General features: G+C 37.6%; 1 protein-coding gene across 3 annotated transcripts; it reads right to left on the reverse strand.

The window, feature by feature from the left end:
• Positions 1 to 2,916: 2,916 nt before the first annotated feature.
• On the reverse strand, positions 2,917 to 18,534 carry fybb (FYN binding protein b). 3 transcript variants are annotated; one of them, XM_035668463.1, is made up of 19 exons: positions 18,278 to 18,531; positions 12,260 to 13,268; positions 9,654 to 9,789; positions 9,450 to 9,523; positions 9,005 to 9,027; positions 8,741 to 8,790; positions 7,929 to 8,052; positions 7,354 to 7,513; positions 6,962 to 7,082; positions 6,306 to 6,325; positions 6,074 to 6,146; positions 5,810 to 5,896; positions 5,264 to 5,304; positions 4,642 to 4,720; positions 4,409 to 4,508; positions 3,992 to 4,154; positions 3,835 to 3,868; positions 3,709 to 3,740; positions 2,917 to 3,606 (listed from the first exon to the last, which is right to left on the reverse strand). In XM_035668463.1, exons 1-19 carry the CDS (start codon positions 18,278 to 18,280, stop codon positions 3,584 to 3,586), a joined length of 2,352 nt encoding a protein of 783 aa, XP_035524356.1. In that variant the 5' UTR covers positions 18,281 to 18,531; the 3' UTR covers positions 2,917 to 3,583. The 3 variants fall into 3 exon arrangements, 2 of the variants coding, with proteins under 2 accessions (XP_035524356.1, XP_035524357.1); XM_035668464.1 differs by lacking the exon at positions 5,810 to 5,896; XR_004796944.1 differs by lacking the exons at positions 2,917 to 3,606; positions 3,709 to 3,740; positions 3,835 to 3,868; positions 3,992 to 4,154; positions 4,409 to 4,508 and having other exon boundaries at positions 5,793 to 5,896; positions 18,278 to 18,534.
• Positions 18,535 to 18,997: the final 463 nt, after the last annotated feature.

Below are 18,997 nucleotides of genomic sequence, written 5' to 3' on the forward strand. Positions count from 1 at the left end.
GAATAAACAAGCAATAAAAAAGGTGACAGACACAGAGAGGCAAGAATAAAGAGTGTTTGTGTTTTACCTTCAGCCAGTTGTTTGTAAATGCGTTCCTGCTCCTCTCTGGCCTTTTTCTCTGCTTCCTCAATCCTCCTCTCCTCCTCTGCAATGGGCTTCAGGTACTCTGAATAAGACCACAACCAGTCATTATTTTAACAGTGAACATTTTTATTTGACCTTTTTGCAGTGTGCAAAAATATCCTAATGACTATCGAGGCATCGAGCGCCCTGCACACACCTTACAAGATTGAATATACTTAGTGATACTCAGCTTCTGGCAATACATCCTGCATCTCTGACGCATTAAAATCCAAGACTTTTACTTGATAATGCTACATTGTGAACAACAAATCTGTCTCATTTCTCTGCTCTCTTTGAGTTTCAATGAGGGCGAGGACACAGAGTGACGCAGAGAAGAACAAGGTGAAAGCAAGATAATGTTGTTGGTCGCCTACCAGTTAAAAATACACTCTGTAGAGACAGACACACGCTGACAAGTTATGTGTTTTCTTTCTGGGCCAGGCCAGATCAGCGATGCTGTTTTGCCTTCATTGTTCCATGTGAAGTTTGCCAGAAGCGATGTAAAGTAGCTCTGTATACCCGGGTGTTTATGTGGAGTGAGCACTGCGCCAGACTGTTTAAAAACAGCCTTTCAATGCTTCTCAGAAACCAGTCATATGGTAATTTAGGAGGCAATCTGGCATGCAGTTAATATATGAATCATACATTTATTTTTATGAAAACTCAACTGCTAGCATTTGCTCCTGGTGGAAGAAGGGAGCAAATAACAGATGTAAAAATGAGGTACTTTCTTTTTATACAAATGCTGTGTGGCGGTTTTAATTTACGCAGGTTTCAGAAGTAACTCATAAATATATTTAAAAAGAAAACGTTGAGATTTTACATCTAAAATTGTTTTGAGTGGATCACTGGGAAATGATATGGTCAGACTTGTAAAATATGACTCATTTAATTGTTTGTTCAGGTCCAAATGTTGATAAATACTGTAATTACTTACATAAATATAACCCTAATTAGATAGATAGAAATACTTTATTTATCCCCGAAGGGAAATTATAGTGTTATAGCAGCTGATTCAGAGTCAATTATTATTAGAAACCATTATATCATTATAACCACATAAGTGAAACTAAAGCAGCTAAATGTAATTCAGCATCATTCATACTATCAATATCAGACCTGCTTTAATTTAAAGTAACTAGAGTGAATACATTGGGAAACCTGCTGCCCTTGAAGTTTGGACACTGACAGGTACACTCAGTGGCGCATGCGCAGACACGAACTTACCAAACCTCTGCTTGCCATAGAAGACGCCGAGCAGCAGAGCCGACCACCTGGCCGTCTGCAACACAATGATTAAAAACATGTTTAATAGTGAAAACAAACCAGCCGACAGAGTGAGGAGCTGCGACATGTCAGCAAGAGTCCACTGCAGTAACTCACTGATGTGACATTAACAAAATAAAAGACTAAACTGTACACGCTCAGTTCAGTTTCCTCTGCCCCTCCTGCTGAACAGGACAACGCTTAAATGACACACTGGTATCATTACAGCTCCACAACCACTAGCTAATGATATTTAATAAGTTAGTATCAGACATAGTGTGGACGAGGCTCCAGATTTCACAGAGTTCACCTGCGCAGCCTCTCAATGTCACTGCTAGCATTAGCATAACATTAGCCAACATGCTATTAGAGCAGCTAACGTTTAAGACCTAAGCTACACTCATGAGGCTGGCGTTTTAAATGAGTTTGCTCCGTTTAAGCTGACAAAAGTCACAACAATTACAATCTTTCAAGGCGAATAATTTGAGTTATTACCTTGATGAGCGGGGACACTGCGACAGGAGGAACCATCGTGAAACGAGCAAGTGACTTCCGGACTGGGCGGAAGTCGTTTTTTTACCTTCATATAAGTTGCAGATATTTTACAAAATAAAATTTTGGATAAGAATGTTTTATTTCGTAGAAAGTGAAAAAGCTTTAGTTAAATGCTGAGTTAGGAATTACAGAATTTGTGGTGTGTTCACCAAACTCACAAAAGTGTTTTTTCTTTGTGTGGAATATAAGTTTTTTTAAAGGTACAGTTCATCATTTCACCATTTTCCTGTTGTGCTATTCATCCATCTAGATTGTTTTGGTATGACGTTTCGAGTTAGATATCAGCCTTAGAGATATCTGGTTTCTCTCGAATATAATGGAAATATATACAGCACTCTGCTTATGGAGCTCAAAGCACCAAAAATATATATTTGGAAAACTATTTTTTCAAAATATATGTATTTTTTTTAACGAACCTATCACTTAGTCTAAATTGTCTGTGTAGTAGTCTAGGGCAGGTTAACAAGGTGGCAGCAGCCTTACGCGACCTTAAAGTCTTTAACAACTAAGTTCATTATTATTATTACAGTATGAACAGTCCTAGTCAGTCATGATTTATAACTTTACTGAATTATTTAGCATTTCCCCCACTTGTTGGCACCCTAAATTCATTCATGGGCTGTTTATGTTACTCGTTTGGTCATTGAACGTGACTTGGGATTGACTACAAAATGTCAGATAATTATACAAAAAGAAAGTTTCCCTTCTTCAAACGTCCTGTTTTGTCTTACTAGCAGTCCAAAACTGAAAAGTTTACAATGGTATAAAATATAAATATTCACAATTAAGAAACTGTTACTAGCAAATGTATTGTATTTTTGCTAACTCAATCAATTAATTGATAATCAAAATAGTTGCAGATTGTCTGTCTGTCTGTCTGTCTGTCTGCTATTGACCAGCTCTCTATCAACCCTCCACCCTTCCTCTTCTTCCCTCTCATCATCATCATCCTCACCATCTTCAAGCAGCAAGTTTTTAGAATAAACTTTCTTTAATTCACAATACCATTGTCTTGATGTCTTGTATTCAGGTCCACATACAATTTTTTCCAAAATTGTATGTATGTCATAATTGTTTTTACAGTATTTTAGAGACACATTGGCACTAACAAAGTTATTTAGTCTACATGTTGAAGCTTGAGAAACAGACACCGGTTAGCTCTGATAAAATGGAATATACATATAGTATCATATCATGGACATTAATTAAAAACAAAATAGCAAGTCATGTTTTCAAATCATAACTATTCTTGTAAAATTGCATTACACAATAGAAGCAAACATTTAAAGACAGTGCTGTGGAGTTGCTAAAGGTGGTCCAAAACAGAAATATGCAAATACTGTTGTTCCAACAAATGTTTCCCACTTTTACAAGATGTTTTTTTTTTTTGAAGAATCAAATGTAAAAAGATGACATTGTTCAAAATAATTAAAGCTAGCCTGATTCACAATTTATTCAGAAATTCAAATTCTGATGAATAAATAATGAAGTGGAAATGAAATTACTATTCAGTCTGATTATCAGGTTAACCAAAAGCAGCTCCCAATGCATATCACCAATAATCAGAATAAATAACATGGACAAATGTAAAACAGTATAAAATGCTTCTTCTCAGGTTAAATTCGACGCAGGATGCTTCTTAATCGTTGTCATAGATGCAATCTGGAAAACATAATATTTCGTATTATACATGGTGATTAAGGTCGACTGATATAATTTATATATGTAATGATGAAGAATTGAGGATTAACTGGATTAACATACCATCTCCAATATCATCATAGATGTCACAATCACTGGAAATGAAAATGAAAGTTGATGATGAGTACAGGCAGTATATTATATTATTTAGTCTCTGACTATAACTGTGTGAGTGTTTGTGGTACTTACTCCGTAACAATGTAACTGGTCGAAACATAACCAACTGTAAAATACAGACAGACAGACATTAGATGGAATGATGGGTGGTCCAATTTAGTGTTAAGTAGAGTAGGGATAAAATAATAGCATGTATTGATTAATTCTGTTAAGGGCAGCAGATACTGACTCTTGCCATCCTCGTTCCGACAGATCAGTTTGTTATCCACAGCTTTAACAATGACGTCAAGTTTTTCTCCTGCTTTGACTGGAAGCTCTTTCCCACTCCACTTCTTATTAGTGAGATTTGGCACTATGTTCACCTGGTACAGCACCTGTATCTCCCCTTCATACTAAAAGAGAGTGAAAATGACAAAAATAGTTTGTCACTAAGCAAGCAGCATTAAGAAATCAAGTTTTAACTTTATATTGACTATGATTATACACAATATTCTAATGAATTAAAATAAGTAATACAGCAATATTATTAATACATTTTAAATGAGGGAGCAAAAGGTTTTTGTACTAAAGAGCTGTTTTTCAGCAGGTGTGACAGTAAGAGGACTGGATTGATGAACACGATTAAAGACATGATGGAAAAACAAACTTTAAACTTTTTCCTGAATTCCTTCTCTTCTTTCTCAAACTTCTTCTGCTTCTTTGGGTCCATCTCTTCTGTCTTGTTTTTGCCTTTCAGGGTTAAAAGGCTGGAGAGCAAAACCAACAAACAATTGAGTATAATATTTAGTTACTTTGGTTACTTATTTTTTTGTGAACCATCTCCTGACAGTTTGGGAATTATTGTAAGGATTTCTTATTTTTAAATTGATGTAACTGTACCTGCTGAGGGGAGGCAGGGGAGGTACGTTTTGAGAGTCGACATCATCATATATCTCCTCATCAATCGCTCCTGGCTGATCTGTGATAACAGGTGGGAGAAGTCAGATGCTACATTTTTAAGTTTTAGACACCAAACATCAACATGCATTTGGAAAGAACATATTTTAACCAGAATACACATACTAAAAATCAGTTATCAGCTCTAAAGAACATAGAGGTGTGTTGCTAACACAAGTTAACATTAACAGATATAAATTTGTAAATCACATCTTAAAACCCATTTAATAGCCATATTTTTATTGTATTCTATTTTATTGTAAATTGTATTGTAGCTTTTATTCTTCTATTTGTGCATCTATTTTTAAACAGCTATCACTTTCACTGTCCTTATCTGTCATGATCATTGTCTTCCCTCTATCTTGGTTATTCTTGTTCTTTATTTCTGTCTTTCCTTTGTGAACACTATTTTAAAGGTGCTATATAAATAAATCAAGTTAAAGATTAGCCACCATGGAAGTAGTAGATCTGTAGCAACCAAGGAAGGACAAATATTGAGAAACAAATATCTTTTTTCATAAAATATCTATTCAAAACATGGTACTATTGTCACGGTGAGTTATACCTGAATTCCCATCTGCAGTAAACTGGCTGGGTGGAGGCACTCTGGCACAACAGAAGAAAACGTATTCAAATATTACATAATTTATATCATTACAATATCATCAATTAATAGTGGGTTAATATGATTCAAAGCAGCCCAAGTTAATAATCATATTCATGAATTACAATACAATATTTTAATTTGTATAATTGTTAAAACATGCTTTTGAGGGCATTAGCAGGTGATGCCTCCGTTTTCTGATTGGGTCAACATTCATACATCAGTTACAGACATGCAAATGACTCGAGAAGATTAGTAAAATCACAGATAATCAGCTGCACTGATTGTAATCAAAAACAACACTTAGATTTCAATTTGCAAATGAACATCATTCTGTGTTATTCAGTAAGGGGGGAAGGTTAATCTGATCTGGGAAGAAAATCAACATTCAACTTAATCGGAGAGGAAGTGTTTAGCTGTTAAAAGGGGAGCGATGGCTGAAAGATTAGGGATCAAAAACAGTGGACAGTGGATCTGTGATCAGTCTTACTACTGAGTGTATTTTACACTTTAGAGCTGGCAGGACGTCTGTTCCGGTCAAACATCCGCAGGAAGCTACGGGGCTTCATAAGAGAAGAGCTGGAGTCCAAGGGACTAGAGAGCCAACCAAGGATGAAAAGACCTGCATTTCTTTTTCGGTTTCATTTTTGAATCTTTCCTGTGTATCTATTTCCATTTAACATTCATATCGAAAGACTTAAAGCATATTACACTGACATACTCATTCCCTATTTACCCTTTTCTTGTAAAAAAAAATATACCAGTTCCCACCTGACTTCCAGGTTTGGATCAATAACATCATCATATATTTCTCCTCCGTCTCCTGGTAGCGGTGGTAAGACAACTGAAGAAAAAAAGCGAATACATAATGTAACTGTCGACATATTTCATTCTCAGTAAAACAACATGGGCATTAACTGAATGAAAAGACTGAATAGAACTAAATATAAAGCAAACTGAATATAAAGAAATGAATTATAATATTGTATAAATTTAAGCATACCTCCTGGTCCTTTGATTCCACTGTAGAGAGAAAAAATTGACATCAACATTAAATAATTTAGTGAAATTTAATTTCTCAATATAATTTGGAGAAGTGATACATAAAGTACACAGGGTCCAAAAGTAAAACTCCCATTTGTTTTTAGACATGGTTGTCCTTTGTTTCCTGTCTTTGTGCTAAGCTAAACTAACCAGCATGTTGCTGTGGCTTTATATTGAACCATATCAATCTGGTTATCTAAGTCAGTAAATGGGGCCACTAGTACCCCAAGAGGTACTCTAGACTACTGCAGGGGGTACATGACATTTAAAAATGTATTTAAAAAATGTCAGTTGTGCATAATTTCTAAAATAATTATAAGTTAAATAAAAAAATCTAAATTTAATTTTGATAAACCATGTTTTATATATAGTATTCTAATTTTAATGCAATTATCAACTGCTGTGAAACTGTCAACTGCAGTAAAACCCACATTTTTAGGGCAACTTATCAATAACACGCAGTTAAATGAAACTACAATGGCGTTCTAGTGTTATTGAATGACACAAATTTTCATAATGCCATTAGTCAACAAGGATTATATCGGCTAATACTGATGTTTGGTTGATATATCTGTGCGTCCCTAGTTAGAATATATAATTCAATATCATTGGTACCTGTTATCAGAATGAGCCACATCGATGTCATCGTATACCTCAGGGTCATATGCCTGCTGAGGTCGAGATTTCTTCAGAGTGTTAAAGTCAATTTCCACTGAAGTGGTCTTCACATAACCAACTGTTAGAAACAAAGAGCAATGAAGTGAAATATTGAGTTGATTTATTTTCCCTAAGTTGGGATTCTGAGTATAATTTATTGCATGTTTTTAGCTAAAATATAGATTAATAAAAGACAAATGTGAATAGATTGGAGAATAAATAAGATAAGATTGAAAAGTGTAATTGAAAGATGGGACTGGAAAAAACAATTAGACAGGTGAAAGACTACAAGCAAAGGCAAAAAGAAGAGAAGAAAAGAAGCCCAATGAAGCATAATTATGTGAACCTACTGGATCCATCCTGCGTCCGTCCTAACCACTTCCCTTCTGGGTTGCCCATGACACGTATGATGTCCAGGCAGTCTCCCTGCTTCAGAGCAAGGTCAGTCTTACTGCCTTTGCAATCCACACGGGCCTTCCCTTGGTGGATGGTTTCCAGGGGCCCAACCAACTAACACACACAGCCGTGGACGAACACACACAAACAAAAAAAACAAAACCAAATTATTTATGACATGGTTTTAACAGAAGAAGATATTTGTCCCAGAAGACACAAATGTAACTACAAACAGGGGCAGACAAAGTGTCTGCATATGCAGGGCAGACCTTTGTGTGTTTGCATGTCCCTGTATATAATAGATAACAGGTCTCAGAATAAGGAACGTGTTGTACATGTTATTAAAAGAAGAGTTTGATATTATGGGAAATACGCTTATTCACCTTCATACCAAGAAGATTGAAGATTGATACCATCTCATGACAGTGGTATCAATTTTGTCAACAAGCATATCATTCCCCAGATGCTGAACTATCCCTTCAAAGTGTCATATCAGGTTTCGATGATATTTCCAGTCTAGTTTACTCACTTTGAACTTCTTTCTGGCATCTTGTTCCTTCTTCTCACGTTCCTTCTGCTCCTTCTTCTCAGCCTCCAGCCGTTTTTTCTCCTCCTTCTCGTCTTTCTTTTCTTGTTTTTGTTCAGCCGCTTCCCTTTAGAGAGCGAGAGCGACAGACAGTTGGCAGCTGATTATAGTTAATTATTAATTATAAGTTGTGAGAGATTTGATGGATAATCAAATGCACTTGCAAGATGTGGCTTACTCTGTGGCAGACTACCAGATGCTCCTAAGATGACTTATTTTTACAATTTAACAAATTGGCTGTGGTAAAATACAAATGCCTACACAAGCTAACAAATGTCCAGCTTATTATTTATTATTTAATAATGGCATTTATTATAGTATTTTAGCCTAAGCTTATCTGCAGCAGATCACTAGACATGCTTAAGTAAAATACAAACTATAATAGATAACACAAATTACAAAAAATTATGCATAACTTAAATTTAAAATGATCCCAGTGAGGACCCCTAACTGACTCCTTGAACAGACAAAGCTGCTAATAAAAGAAAGTTTATCTGCTTCTCTATTTTCATCAATAGAAAGGAGATGTTGATGAACGACCACCAGAGGGCAGTGTTAGCAAAGGTAGACATAAATTTAGTTGAACTGGGATTAAAACCAATGCTTAAGTGAGGGAGCAAAGTGTAGAAATTAATTGTTAAACATGTGCTTACAACTAGTGAAGAGAACATTGTAAATGTAGTTTTTTTTCTGATTCAAATGTGAAGACAGGGTGAGCTGTAGCATAAACATGTACATGAAGTACATTCTCTCACCATCGTTCATCAAGATCCTCATACGTCTCTCCGTCACTGTCGCTTTCCCCCTGGGTCAGAGAAGACATGAGTAAAAACAGCAGTAACAACTAGCTACTGGTTCAGTCAGTGAGCAGCACTCCCTGTTCACTTTGATTGCTTTGTACATGTACCTCTACTGTCTTTATGAACACACATGCGTGTTCCTTTTCATCTGAACGTGTATCTGCCTCTGCACATGTAAATCTGTATTTATGTAGGTAAAAGTAATTCAGGGTGTCTCACCTTTCCTCTCTGACTTGGGTGACCTAAAGAGAAACAATGAATCAACATTACAAAAGAGTTCCTTTTGGAATAACTACAATCGTCATGATCTGACTCACACTTCAGCTCAGACTATTTTTAGTATTTTGGTAACAGTAACAGTTTATATTTTGAGTTGCATACAATGAGAACTAAACTGGAGTGTAGACAGCTATTGACAGATTTAGCAAATGTCCCCCACCAACCCCCACCCAAAGAAGATAAAGAGTTGCTAACGGTAAGACACTGCCAAAATAGACTGACTAATATACTTCCTTTTATCTGTGTCTTCTAATTTGTAAATATAGTGCAAGGTTCAGCATCACACAGTCCTATTCTGTCTTCATGTGGTGCTAAAAACATAAATGGCTTGCAACATGGCAGTTATGATGCATTGCATTTGATCAAATAGCAACCGATACTGTACCTGTGGATGGAGGCAGAGGAGGAGGAGCACTGCTGAATTCATCAACATCATCATAGAAGTCCTCTTGCTGTATCCTGAAAGGCAGAGTCAGGGTTCACCTTTCGTTAACTGGAGCAGCTTTACCCAGACAACATATACAGTAGCAGCAGTATAAATCATTTGTGAGTGTGTTTGTGCCTGCGTGTGCCCGAATGTGTGACTTACATAGATCCAGGATGTCGTGGGGGCAGACTAGGAAGTGCAGGCGGAGGGGGTTGACTTGGGGGCGCATGGTTGCTCTGGTTACTGGGGTGAGAGGCCAGAGGAGTTGGGATGATAGATTTTTTCAATGTGCCAGGACCTATAAGAGAAACATATGGTATTGAAATAGAAAATATAAGTGTATTTACCAGTGGCCTTCAGTGACTCTCACATACAGAATGTACAAGTACAGATAAATAGAAAGATCTCAGAAATATACTTAAATATACAAGCCCCCCTTCACTCAGACATCAGTTTTTCGTCTTGTTCCTACAGCTGGATGTTTAAGCTTTACTGTGCAGAATGATGTCTGTGCAGAGTTTGACACTAGAAGGATGTTTTCACACTTATCTAGTGAAAGTGGATTATAAAGGGTGGGGCCTACAGGCTTAATTATTGACATTATAAATAGTTTGGATGTCATTTCTGGTCCAGTATGCAACTTATACAAGTGTGATGAAGAAACCAGTGCACACACACACTGAGAATGGACATATTTTGTCCATCAGGAAACATTTAGAAATAAACTAATTTTGGATATTCATAGATGCTGGAATTTCTACTGAGGTAGGAGGAGAAGAGGCCTTTTTAAGGATTTTAATGAGGAAAATGTCTTTGCTCAAATCAGACACACATTATTGTTCCAAGCAAACTATATGTCTTAATACATTGCTGGAGTAGTGTTGCATTGTTGCATAAGCTCATCATAGGTTGTGTAAGTGAAATTGCATTTATGCAGTCATAAACTAGTAGAAATACTTAAGTTCAACTACCTTAAACTTATATTAAACCCTAAAATCTTACATGTGTTTCAAGGTAAAATAGGAAAAAAAGATTACATAGTGCATAATGGGAATGGGAAAGCACATAACAGGGGAACCAAACATTTGAGAAAGGTCATACAAACCGTGGTTATGCAATAAATGTATATTCAAATAAAAGAGCAACAACATCACAACTGTTATTTTTGGTCTTCCAGTATTTGGCCTCGTTGTATTATGCATGCCAGCCAACAGTCAGCCTTCACCTCAGACTGGAAATCTGTTTAGATCAGGTACGTGTCTAAAAACAGTGCCTCTAACTCGAAACTATCCCTGTTTGCTGGAACTTACTTCCCCATGTGGTGAACTGAGCAGAAAGTGACGGGGGGAGGAGAAAGGAGAAACTGGACAGGGAACTTAGCCGGGGCAAATAGAGGAACCAAGAGTGTCTCTGTGACTTTGGTCTCTTATCTGAAGCTCTTAACGCCTTTACAGGCACTTCTGTTTAACTTGCACTCATTTAAGACAGAATTATAAAATGCAAATTCAGATGCTGCATTAACTTATCTTAAAATGGTATAATGGAATAAATTGACTTTTAATGCTATCATGCACAAACATAAGTTGTTTGCGTTGGTCAAATGACCTAAAGTAAACTGCAGGCTACACACTGTAACGACACTGAAACCACACTAACTTGTGAAGGCAGTCTTTTCACACTTCTGAAATATTTTCACAAAGCCTGTCCAAAGTAGCGTCGCTAGTGATACAGAGGAAATGCACTTGAGACAACAAAATAAGAGGAACAACCTCTTTGTCAGACTATAACAAGATCTGCAAACTGTTTGCCACCCTCTGTCATTTGATCCTCTCGACAGCAAGTGCCTGACATTGAGAGAGTGTTGATTATATCAGATGGTAGATATAAAATTACATCTTTTACACTGATTTCCTGTATTTGTTGCATATGATGCAGGGGATCAAAGACATATTTTACAAAATAGAAAACAAAGGATGTAAATAAATGCAGCTGGATACTGTGGTGGAAGTATTCATGCCTGTGGGGCCACACACGTGTCCCGTCTGGCTGACAGAATTTCTCTCCCAAAACTTCCCCTTTCGGCCTCACTTTACAGATTTCATAGCAATTAAAGCCATTTGTTCAACACATTGCTTTCTGAATTGGCACATAGTCATCACAAATGACACATACACAGCATGACTGCAAGTGTGTGTCTTCAAATGTGTTGAAGTTCACTCCAGTTGTACCGTGACTTCTACAGTTTTGAAATCAGTTAAGTTTTTAGACTTAAGACTCAGACTCAGGCCCAAACTTTACCGATTCATAAAGCAATGGTTTCCATTAGAACTTTATAGTTTTATCACATCAGCATCAATCCAGCAATATCAAATGACTTTGTGAAATTAAAGTGTAATTAGTAGATAAATAAGCAAAGGGCCACCTTTAACAGAGCTCTTTACGGCCTGCAAAAGTAAAACTGAGAACTTTCTGATGAATTTAAATGGAAAATGCTTGCTAGAGTTTATATGTGGGCCTAAAAGTGTGATCACACATCTCTGAGACTGGAGTGTTAGAGTACGCTGTAACTATTCTGTCTGTGACTACACATTAAAATACAAGCAACTTTGTCATGCATTGCAACATACTAACAATTGATTTAATTTCTGTAAATAATTAAATATATTAACTCAATGGATTGGTGGTTAAATCATCTCATAATCAGTAGTTTTGTTCATATGTCTTTGGTGTCACTATTAAACAAAGCTGTCAATACAAATCCAACTTACCATCATCAGAGGCTTTAGCCCCTCTTTTAAAGTTCTCCAGGTTGACTTTGGGTGGTCGGTTGGGCTTGGCAGGAGCAGGGCCCAAAGCTAAACTGTTGGGGAGGGGGTTACGTTTGGGGCCTGAAGTGGAATCCCCATTAATGCTGCTGGTCTGAGGAGAAAGCTTAGAGGGCTTTTTAATGCTAGGCTTTTTACTGGCTGGAGGTTTGGGAGGAGAGATGGAGTTAGTAGCAGTGAGGGGCTGTTTGTTGGCTCCATTTGCGTTCACATCACTGTCTGACTGCTCAGTCTTGTCCTTCTCCTTGTTGAACATATTCTGAGCAGTCTTGAAGTTGGGGGGCGGCTTAGAAGTAGAGTTTGCTGGAACTAATGGTTTGTTCGCTGTTTCCGTGTTAGCTCCTGCCATCTCGTCATTTTGACGTAATTTTAAAAAGCTGCTGCTCGGTTTTTGTTGTAAAGGGGGAAATTTGTGTGGTGTGGAGCCGGTTACACCCCCACCACTATCTTCTTTCACCCAACTGGGCTTGGAGACGACTGCTGGAGGGGGTTTAGGAATGGCAGGTTTGGCGTCGGACATAGTGGAGCTGAGGGGGGGCTTATTGAGAGGTGGCTTCTGTCCAGGGCCTTTATTTTCAAGAGCTTGTGAAATTGTTGGTTTCAAGGCCAGGTGCTGTTTATTAGCAAGGAAAGGTTTGCTATTGGTGCTGGTTTCATCTTGTGCGTTTCCAAACCTGCTAACCAGGGCTTTAGTTTTGTTTTCATGTGCCTCTGTGTCACTTTTGGATGATACTGTATTTTTCAGGAAATTGGGTTTAGGAGGCACATTTATTGCACTGCCTGAGAGGCTCTCCAAGACAGGTTTCTTGGTTTGTACGGGCGGCCCGGAGGAGAGGGTGGGGTGCAGGGGTGGTTTGATACGTCCAGCCGGTGGTGTGGAAGAAGTCTCGTCAGTGCTGGCCCCACTCGCTTGGAAGCGAGCCATGATGGCCTTCACATCAGATTTGTTTTGCTGGAAAGAATGGAAGAGGACCAGAAGGGGAGTTAATAACCAGGATAAGAAAACCAAAATTGAAAATAAAATTAGGATGTGACATGCATGCCAGAGCATAAAATGACAACAGCAAACACAAGTCCCAAACCAGATACAGAAACTGCCGGACGAAAGCAAAAAGAGGAATAAACGAAAACAAGACGCACACTTCAATAGACTGACATAAAAAATTACATAGAAACAGAAAGTTGCAAGTTATGTGTTTATCACCATCACTCAGTAAAATGTTTGTGTTTACATCAAATTTGCCTCTATCAAAAAAAAGTAATTTATCAACTTTAACAACATTGTTCTCAATGGTTTTAACAGGAAAGTAATACCACTTAACATAACAAGATAATCAGGAGCTTCCCATGGTTGTGTTTCATCACTGAATTATCTCTGTGATAAGAGTACTCTAAGCACCATCGGCAACCAAAAGCCAAAGTCCTGTAATCTATATAACAGAGCTCCCTTCATTTATCAAATTAAAAGCTCCATTCTGTGATATGGAAATTATTGTGAGTATGTGGGTAATGTAGCCTACGAAGATGAGAACTGGGCATCAAATTCATGTTACTACCTCATGTGAAATTAAAATGTACAAATGAAAAGCAAATGTGATATTTGAAAAGAGAACGATAAAAGGTAAAAGCATATTCTAATATGGTAGATAAACTCAGTGGTGAAAACATTTACTACTGAGCAAACATAGGTTAATTGCTGCAGGTAACGGGTATATAAAGAGCCTCATTACTTTTCAGGCCACAGCTTGTATTGCGTTACTGGCTTATCATTGGTTAATTATATACCTTGTTCACATTCTCCAGTGTAGGTAAACAAAAGGTATATTGTTGCAGTTTGATTGTTTATTAGTCTTATAAGTCTATAGTGAAAGTTCTGTAGTGTTGCTTTGGCTATGACATGCATCGATAAGCCATTTACACATCTGGAATCTGAAAGTGTGTCCAATGAGCGCCCAGAGGTGTGCAGAGTGGTCAGATGTTGGGGGAGTTTGATTCAGTATCGTGCGGTTATGTCACAAAGGACTGGCCGAACAGCAGACACACCTATTTTAATCAGGCTGGTTTGACTGAAGACAGAGACACCATACCAGGAAGTGGAGATAAGAGCGCTAGGACACACAGCCACTGCTATTCCTGCAGCAGAGCAGTAAAAGTGATGGAAAATTGTACAACGGAAAGTACAAATGCACTATATTAAGCTAAATGGGAAGTATAATGAATGTCAGATCTAACATGTATTTCACACAGTAACACCCAACTTGAACATTGTAACAGTAAGTGTAAAAAAAAAAAACACTTTCACCAAGGCATTTAGTTGCCAGTCGAGAAACAAAGCTACTGTGTGTTATTGTAACTTAATCTCAGTATGATGTTTGTGAGTGATGGAAAATACAAACTATTATTTTACAGACTATTTCTACAGTCTAGTATCACATAAGGTCTCACCAGTGAGCTCTTTTAATCTGCACAAATAAATTGAATATGAAGATTAAAGATTCTTGTCTCCTCCTGACACCTGATTATACAGTGTTAATTGTTTATAGTTTATACGGTATGTTTAAGAGAGAAATTACTGTATAGAAGTTGTAGGAAAATACTGTTGTTTCGGTTAAATATTGAAAAAGATGATCAAACAATGATCTTTGATACCAGGTGCTTTGTGTTGCCTAAACATAACTATGGAAAATTGTTGGGAAAACAATGTCCAGTTTGAACATTTTGCAGCTTTGCCAATTCTTCTGACCTTCTTAAACCAGTTCCACGGACTTGTCTGTCATCCAAGATATGGCTACAACCACTTCTTCAGTTTGAGCCTCTCAGTCTTATATGGGCATTAAAGCAACACTAAGATCTGGTATGCAATTAGGCACCCCCAGTTTCAGATTGCAATACCACTGTCAAAAATACTGACATCTGTACTTTTTGTTATGATTATATTACTTGTGTCCAAAAACTAGGAGTCAACAACTATGCTAACAAAGCCAAACATCAAGCAAGTGCAACAATGCAAAACGTAGCAATAGGAAGAAGGCCAGCTCAACGTCAGTCTGCAGTCTTTTATTTCAGAAGCTGCTAATGACTAAAAGCCAGTCCGACATTTATTCCTGTTCGGCAGGTTCATGCTTGGTCACTCTCTTTTCTATTCCTAGCTTCCTCCAGCTTCCTCTTAGGTCTCTTTGCCTCTGCCATTAGCTATGTCCATAGAAATTGCTGAGATTGGATATATTGCCCGCTCGCCCCGGCTTAGTATTATATAATAATGATAATATATTTAACGATATATATACAAAATACGCCACCACTAGATGTTGCACCAGAGCACCAGCATCTCACACCAAAACAAATCCACTACAGTCCACTAGAATGACAAAACCAGTAATTGTACCTCACTGATAATCGTAAAAACGCACTTCACTCTGAACAGAAACTAAATAAAACTCACTGAAACCATCTTTGTCTTTCCACTGTTCAAAATAAACCCTTAATTCAGTAAGTAGGCTACAATTGCTGCAACATAATCCTTGGTGTTAAATGCACCTGCTAAGGTATGTCCACTAAAAGTGCTTTATTTTGCCACTGACAGGCTCGGATTGTTATTCATTATGGAAATAATCCCTACAGAGATAGACCTTTTTTTTTTTTTAATGCGTAAGATTCTTTACTTCTTCTTAATAAAAAACACCTAAACCGTCTTTGTTAGTCTTTCCACTGTTCCAACAACCACCAACTCAGGTTTGGTCAAAAGGAAGATTTAATTCACAAAGGTAGATAAGAAAACAAACAGCCATTTCAGTCAAAGCCAACAGTTTCATACGGAAGAACTCACAGGTACATATTGCTGGGACAGCTGTATTAGGAATGAACAGAGCAGCTTACGCAACACCACCCACAGACGGAGTGTGTGTTCTCCACTGAGGATGCCATCACTCAACTTTATCTTTACATGGCAAATACTTGTTTGCTGCTACATTAATGTTCACCAGCAATTGTTAATTGTCCTCTGTGGGAGACATGATACTGAGGCTTTTATTTCAAACACCATGCATTTAGACTATTTGAGTCTTAAGGGTGTGTGAAGAGGACATCCTGGGCTTTCTAGTGATGTAACACACAGGGTGAGGGCCAACAAAGCACATTTTGTCTTGTCAAAAAGGCAGGAATTACAGCAAACACATTTTTGGCAGTAAGGGAGATAAGTGATCAAATTTATGAACATATATTGTTTCTGTTCTCAAGGATGTTTTTTTATGAGAGTCTTAACTTTATATATTATATATACTTTCAAAATACACGTTTTAACCCATGTCCTTTGTGGGGAACAGTGGGACTTGCTTCTTTTCATTTTCAACCATTTTCCATACTTAAAGAAACGGAGAACTTAAGTGAGGCAGAAAAGATTGTGTGTGTGGGCATGATTAGCCTATATCCAGTGTTAGGAAGTACAAAGAAGTGCACCATCCTGCATTTCTTTGATATAGCTGTCACAGGAGACCACCAGGCCAAAGGAGAGGTTGCAATACTTTTTGCGGAAAAATTTGACCTACCATAAAATAATATTATTTTAACCTTTAATGCAACCTGGGGTCCTACAGGGGTTCTACGGGGTCATCAGGAATCTTTTAATTGCATTATTGTTTCATTGACAAGAAGTTTGCACACTGAGAGAATTTATGAGAATGACTATTCTGTTTATAGGTTTCACAGTCTTCACTGCCAGCAGTATAGACAGCTATAGAATAACTAAATCTTATCGACGAGGATTCCTGAGACTACATCTTTTCAAATATGGGTCCGCAGGAACCACTGCATTAACGTAACCCAGAAGCTATTATAGCATGCTGGACATATGAACAGACAATGGAGAAGTGGATAATGTTAGTTACAATTTGAATTCATTGTATCTGTCATACATTCACTGAAAACGTACGCTAAGTGTCAAGCTATCCACTGCTGCTCACTTTGTTGAGACTTTCAACTTTTTACCACCCACTTTTCAAGCCAACGGAGGCGTCATAGGGTGGAGAGGCACTTTAATGTTGCCAGTAACATCTTGCAGTGGTGGCATAATAAAGTGTGTTAAAATGAAGGCTGACATGTGGCTAAATATGTAATCAGGAGGGAAGAAACGGTGAAAAGTTTCCTGATTATGCTTCTGTTTCTCAAACCGCAGTAAAAATTACTCAATATGTTCTATACCAGACAGTTGCAAATACTGCTTCTCTAAATGTTTCTGCAGTTGCAATTCTGTAAAACAGTACAGGTTATATGGGCTTCCCCGTCATTTAATTAATTATTTTAGTATGGTGTTACTCTTATTATGTGGAAATGGACGGAGAGAGGTGAGAACCACATCCTTGACCACAGACACGTCAGCTGCTGGATGAATAGGTTTCTAGTTACTGCAATAAAAATGAAAATACTAGTCTGTGCTGTCATTAAGCACAAGAACATTTCAAGTCCAATAACCTGCTGAGAAGAGAATGAAAAATGAGGTCTTTTGGTCAAAGCAAAGAGGAACCATTATTTCTATTTCCAGTGTGATGAAAAGTGGAGGCTAAACTCTTGCTCAATCTAGTTGACACAAACCCAAAAAAACCCAAATGGTGACTTCTCGTGCTTTTACATAATATGTGTAAAGAAATAACACAAAATGCCTTGAACGTCAAAAATAAAATTAAATCAAAATAAGCTCATGGGTCTTAAACCATATATTAGAATAACTGAAAGCACTTTGTAGCATACAATTTAAATTTTACAATGTTTCCTCTCTATTCATACATGCAATAACCTGCTCCGACATATGGCAATGTCAAATCTATGTGTACAAGAAAGAACGACTACTGACTACAAAGATTTCTAATAGCAGCTTACTTTCAGAAAATCTTGGCACTCCAGAGTAATTCTGATATCTACAAAGTGATTTTTAAATTTAAATTTAGTTGACAGTTAAGTTGTACTCACCATATTGAGAGCAACACTCCCAGGCACCTCTGCTATGTCCGAGGGGTTGGTGTATAAAGTAGTGGAGAGTGTGTTTGTTCAGTGTATCTGTGTGAGTTTCTGTTGCTGTCGAAGAGAGAAAGGTACTGAGAGATAGTGAATGACAGAGTGTGACAAAGCATTGAGTGTGTGAGAGTGTGTTTCTGTGCGGGGGATGTATACTCCAGTTCTGTCGGTGACATGACCAAACTGCTTGACTACTTCCTCTCTTAGTAGTGTGTGTTTTGTGTGAGCGTGAGCCTCACCGCTTTTGTTATCTGTGTGTTTTCATCTCATGGATTTGCCTATCCCTGGCAAACACCCAGCATTTCCCCCTCTGTTCTTCTGTTCTTAACAGCTGATGCACGCTCATGCTGTGGCAGATCAACAGACAAACCACTGTGATACTTGTTCCTTAGCAACCATATCAAATGCTGTATACATTATAAAGTGATGAACAAAAAATGTGACAATAATTGGCAACAACCTTAGTAGTATGCATCATGTGGTGGCCAGACTTGGCAAGCTTTGGTTCAGTGTCAGCATCCAGAATTAGAAAGGAAAGGACTCTCACTCTGTTCTGCATTTAGGCTGATTTAGGATACTGCTGGGCTGAGTCACTTTGGCTACATACATAACACCAGGCTGTTGTGATCTCCCTGAATAATAATAAAAGCAGACAATAGTAGGGTGTCAACAGGT

This window comes from Morone saxatilis, unplaced genomic scaffold (assembly GCF_004916995.1).
Source record: "Morone saxatilis isolate NCDOM2014 unplaced genomic scaffold, NCSU_SB_2.0 Contig21, whole genome shotgun sequence".
Taxonomy (NCBI): domain Eukaryota; kingdom Metazoa; phylum Chordata; class Actinopteri; family Moronidae; genus Morone; species Morone saxatilis.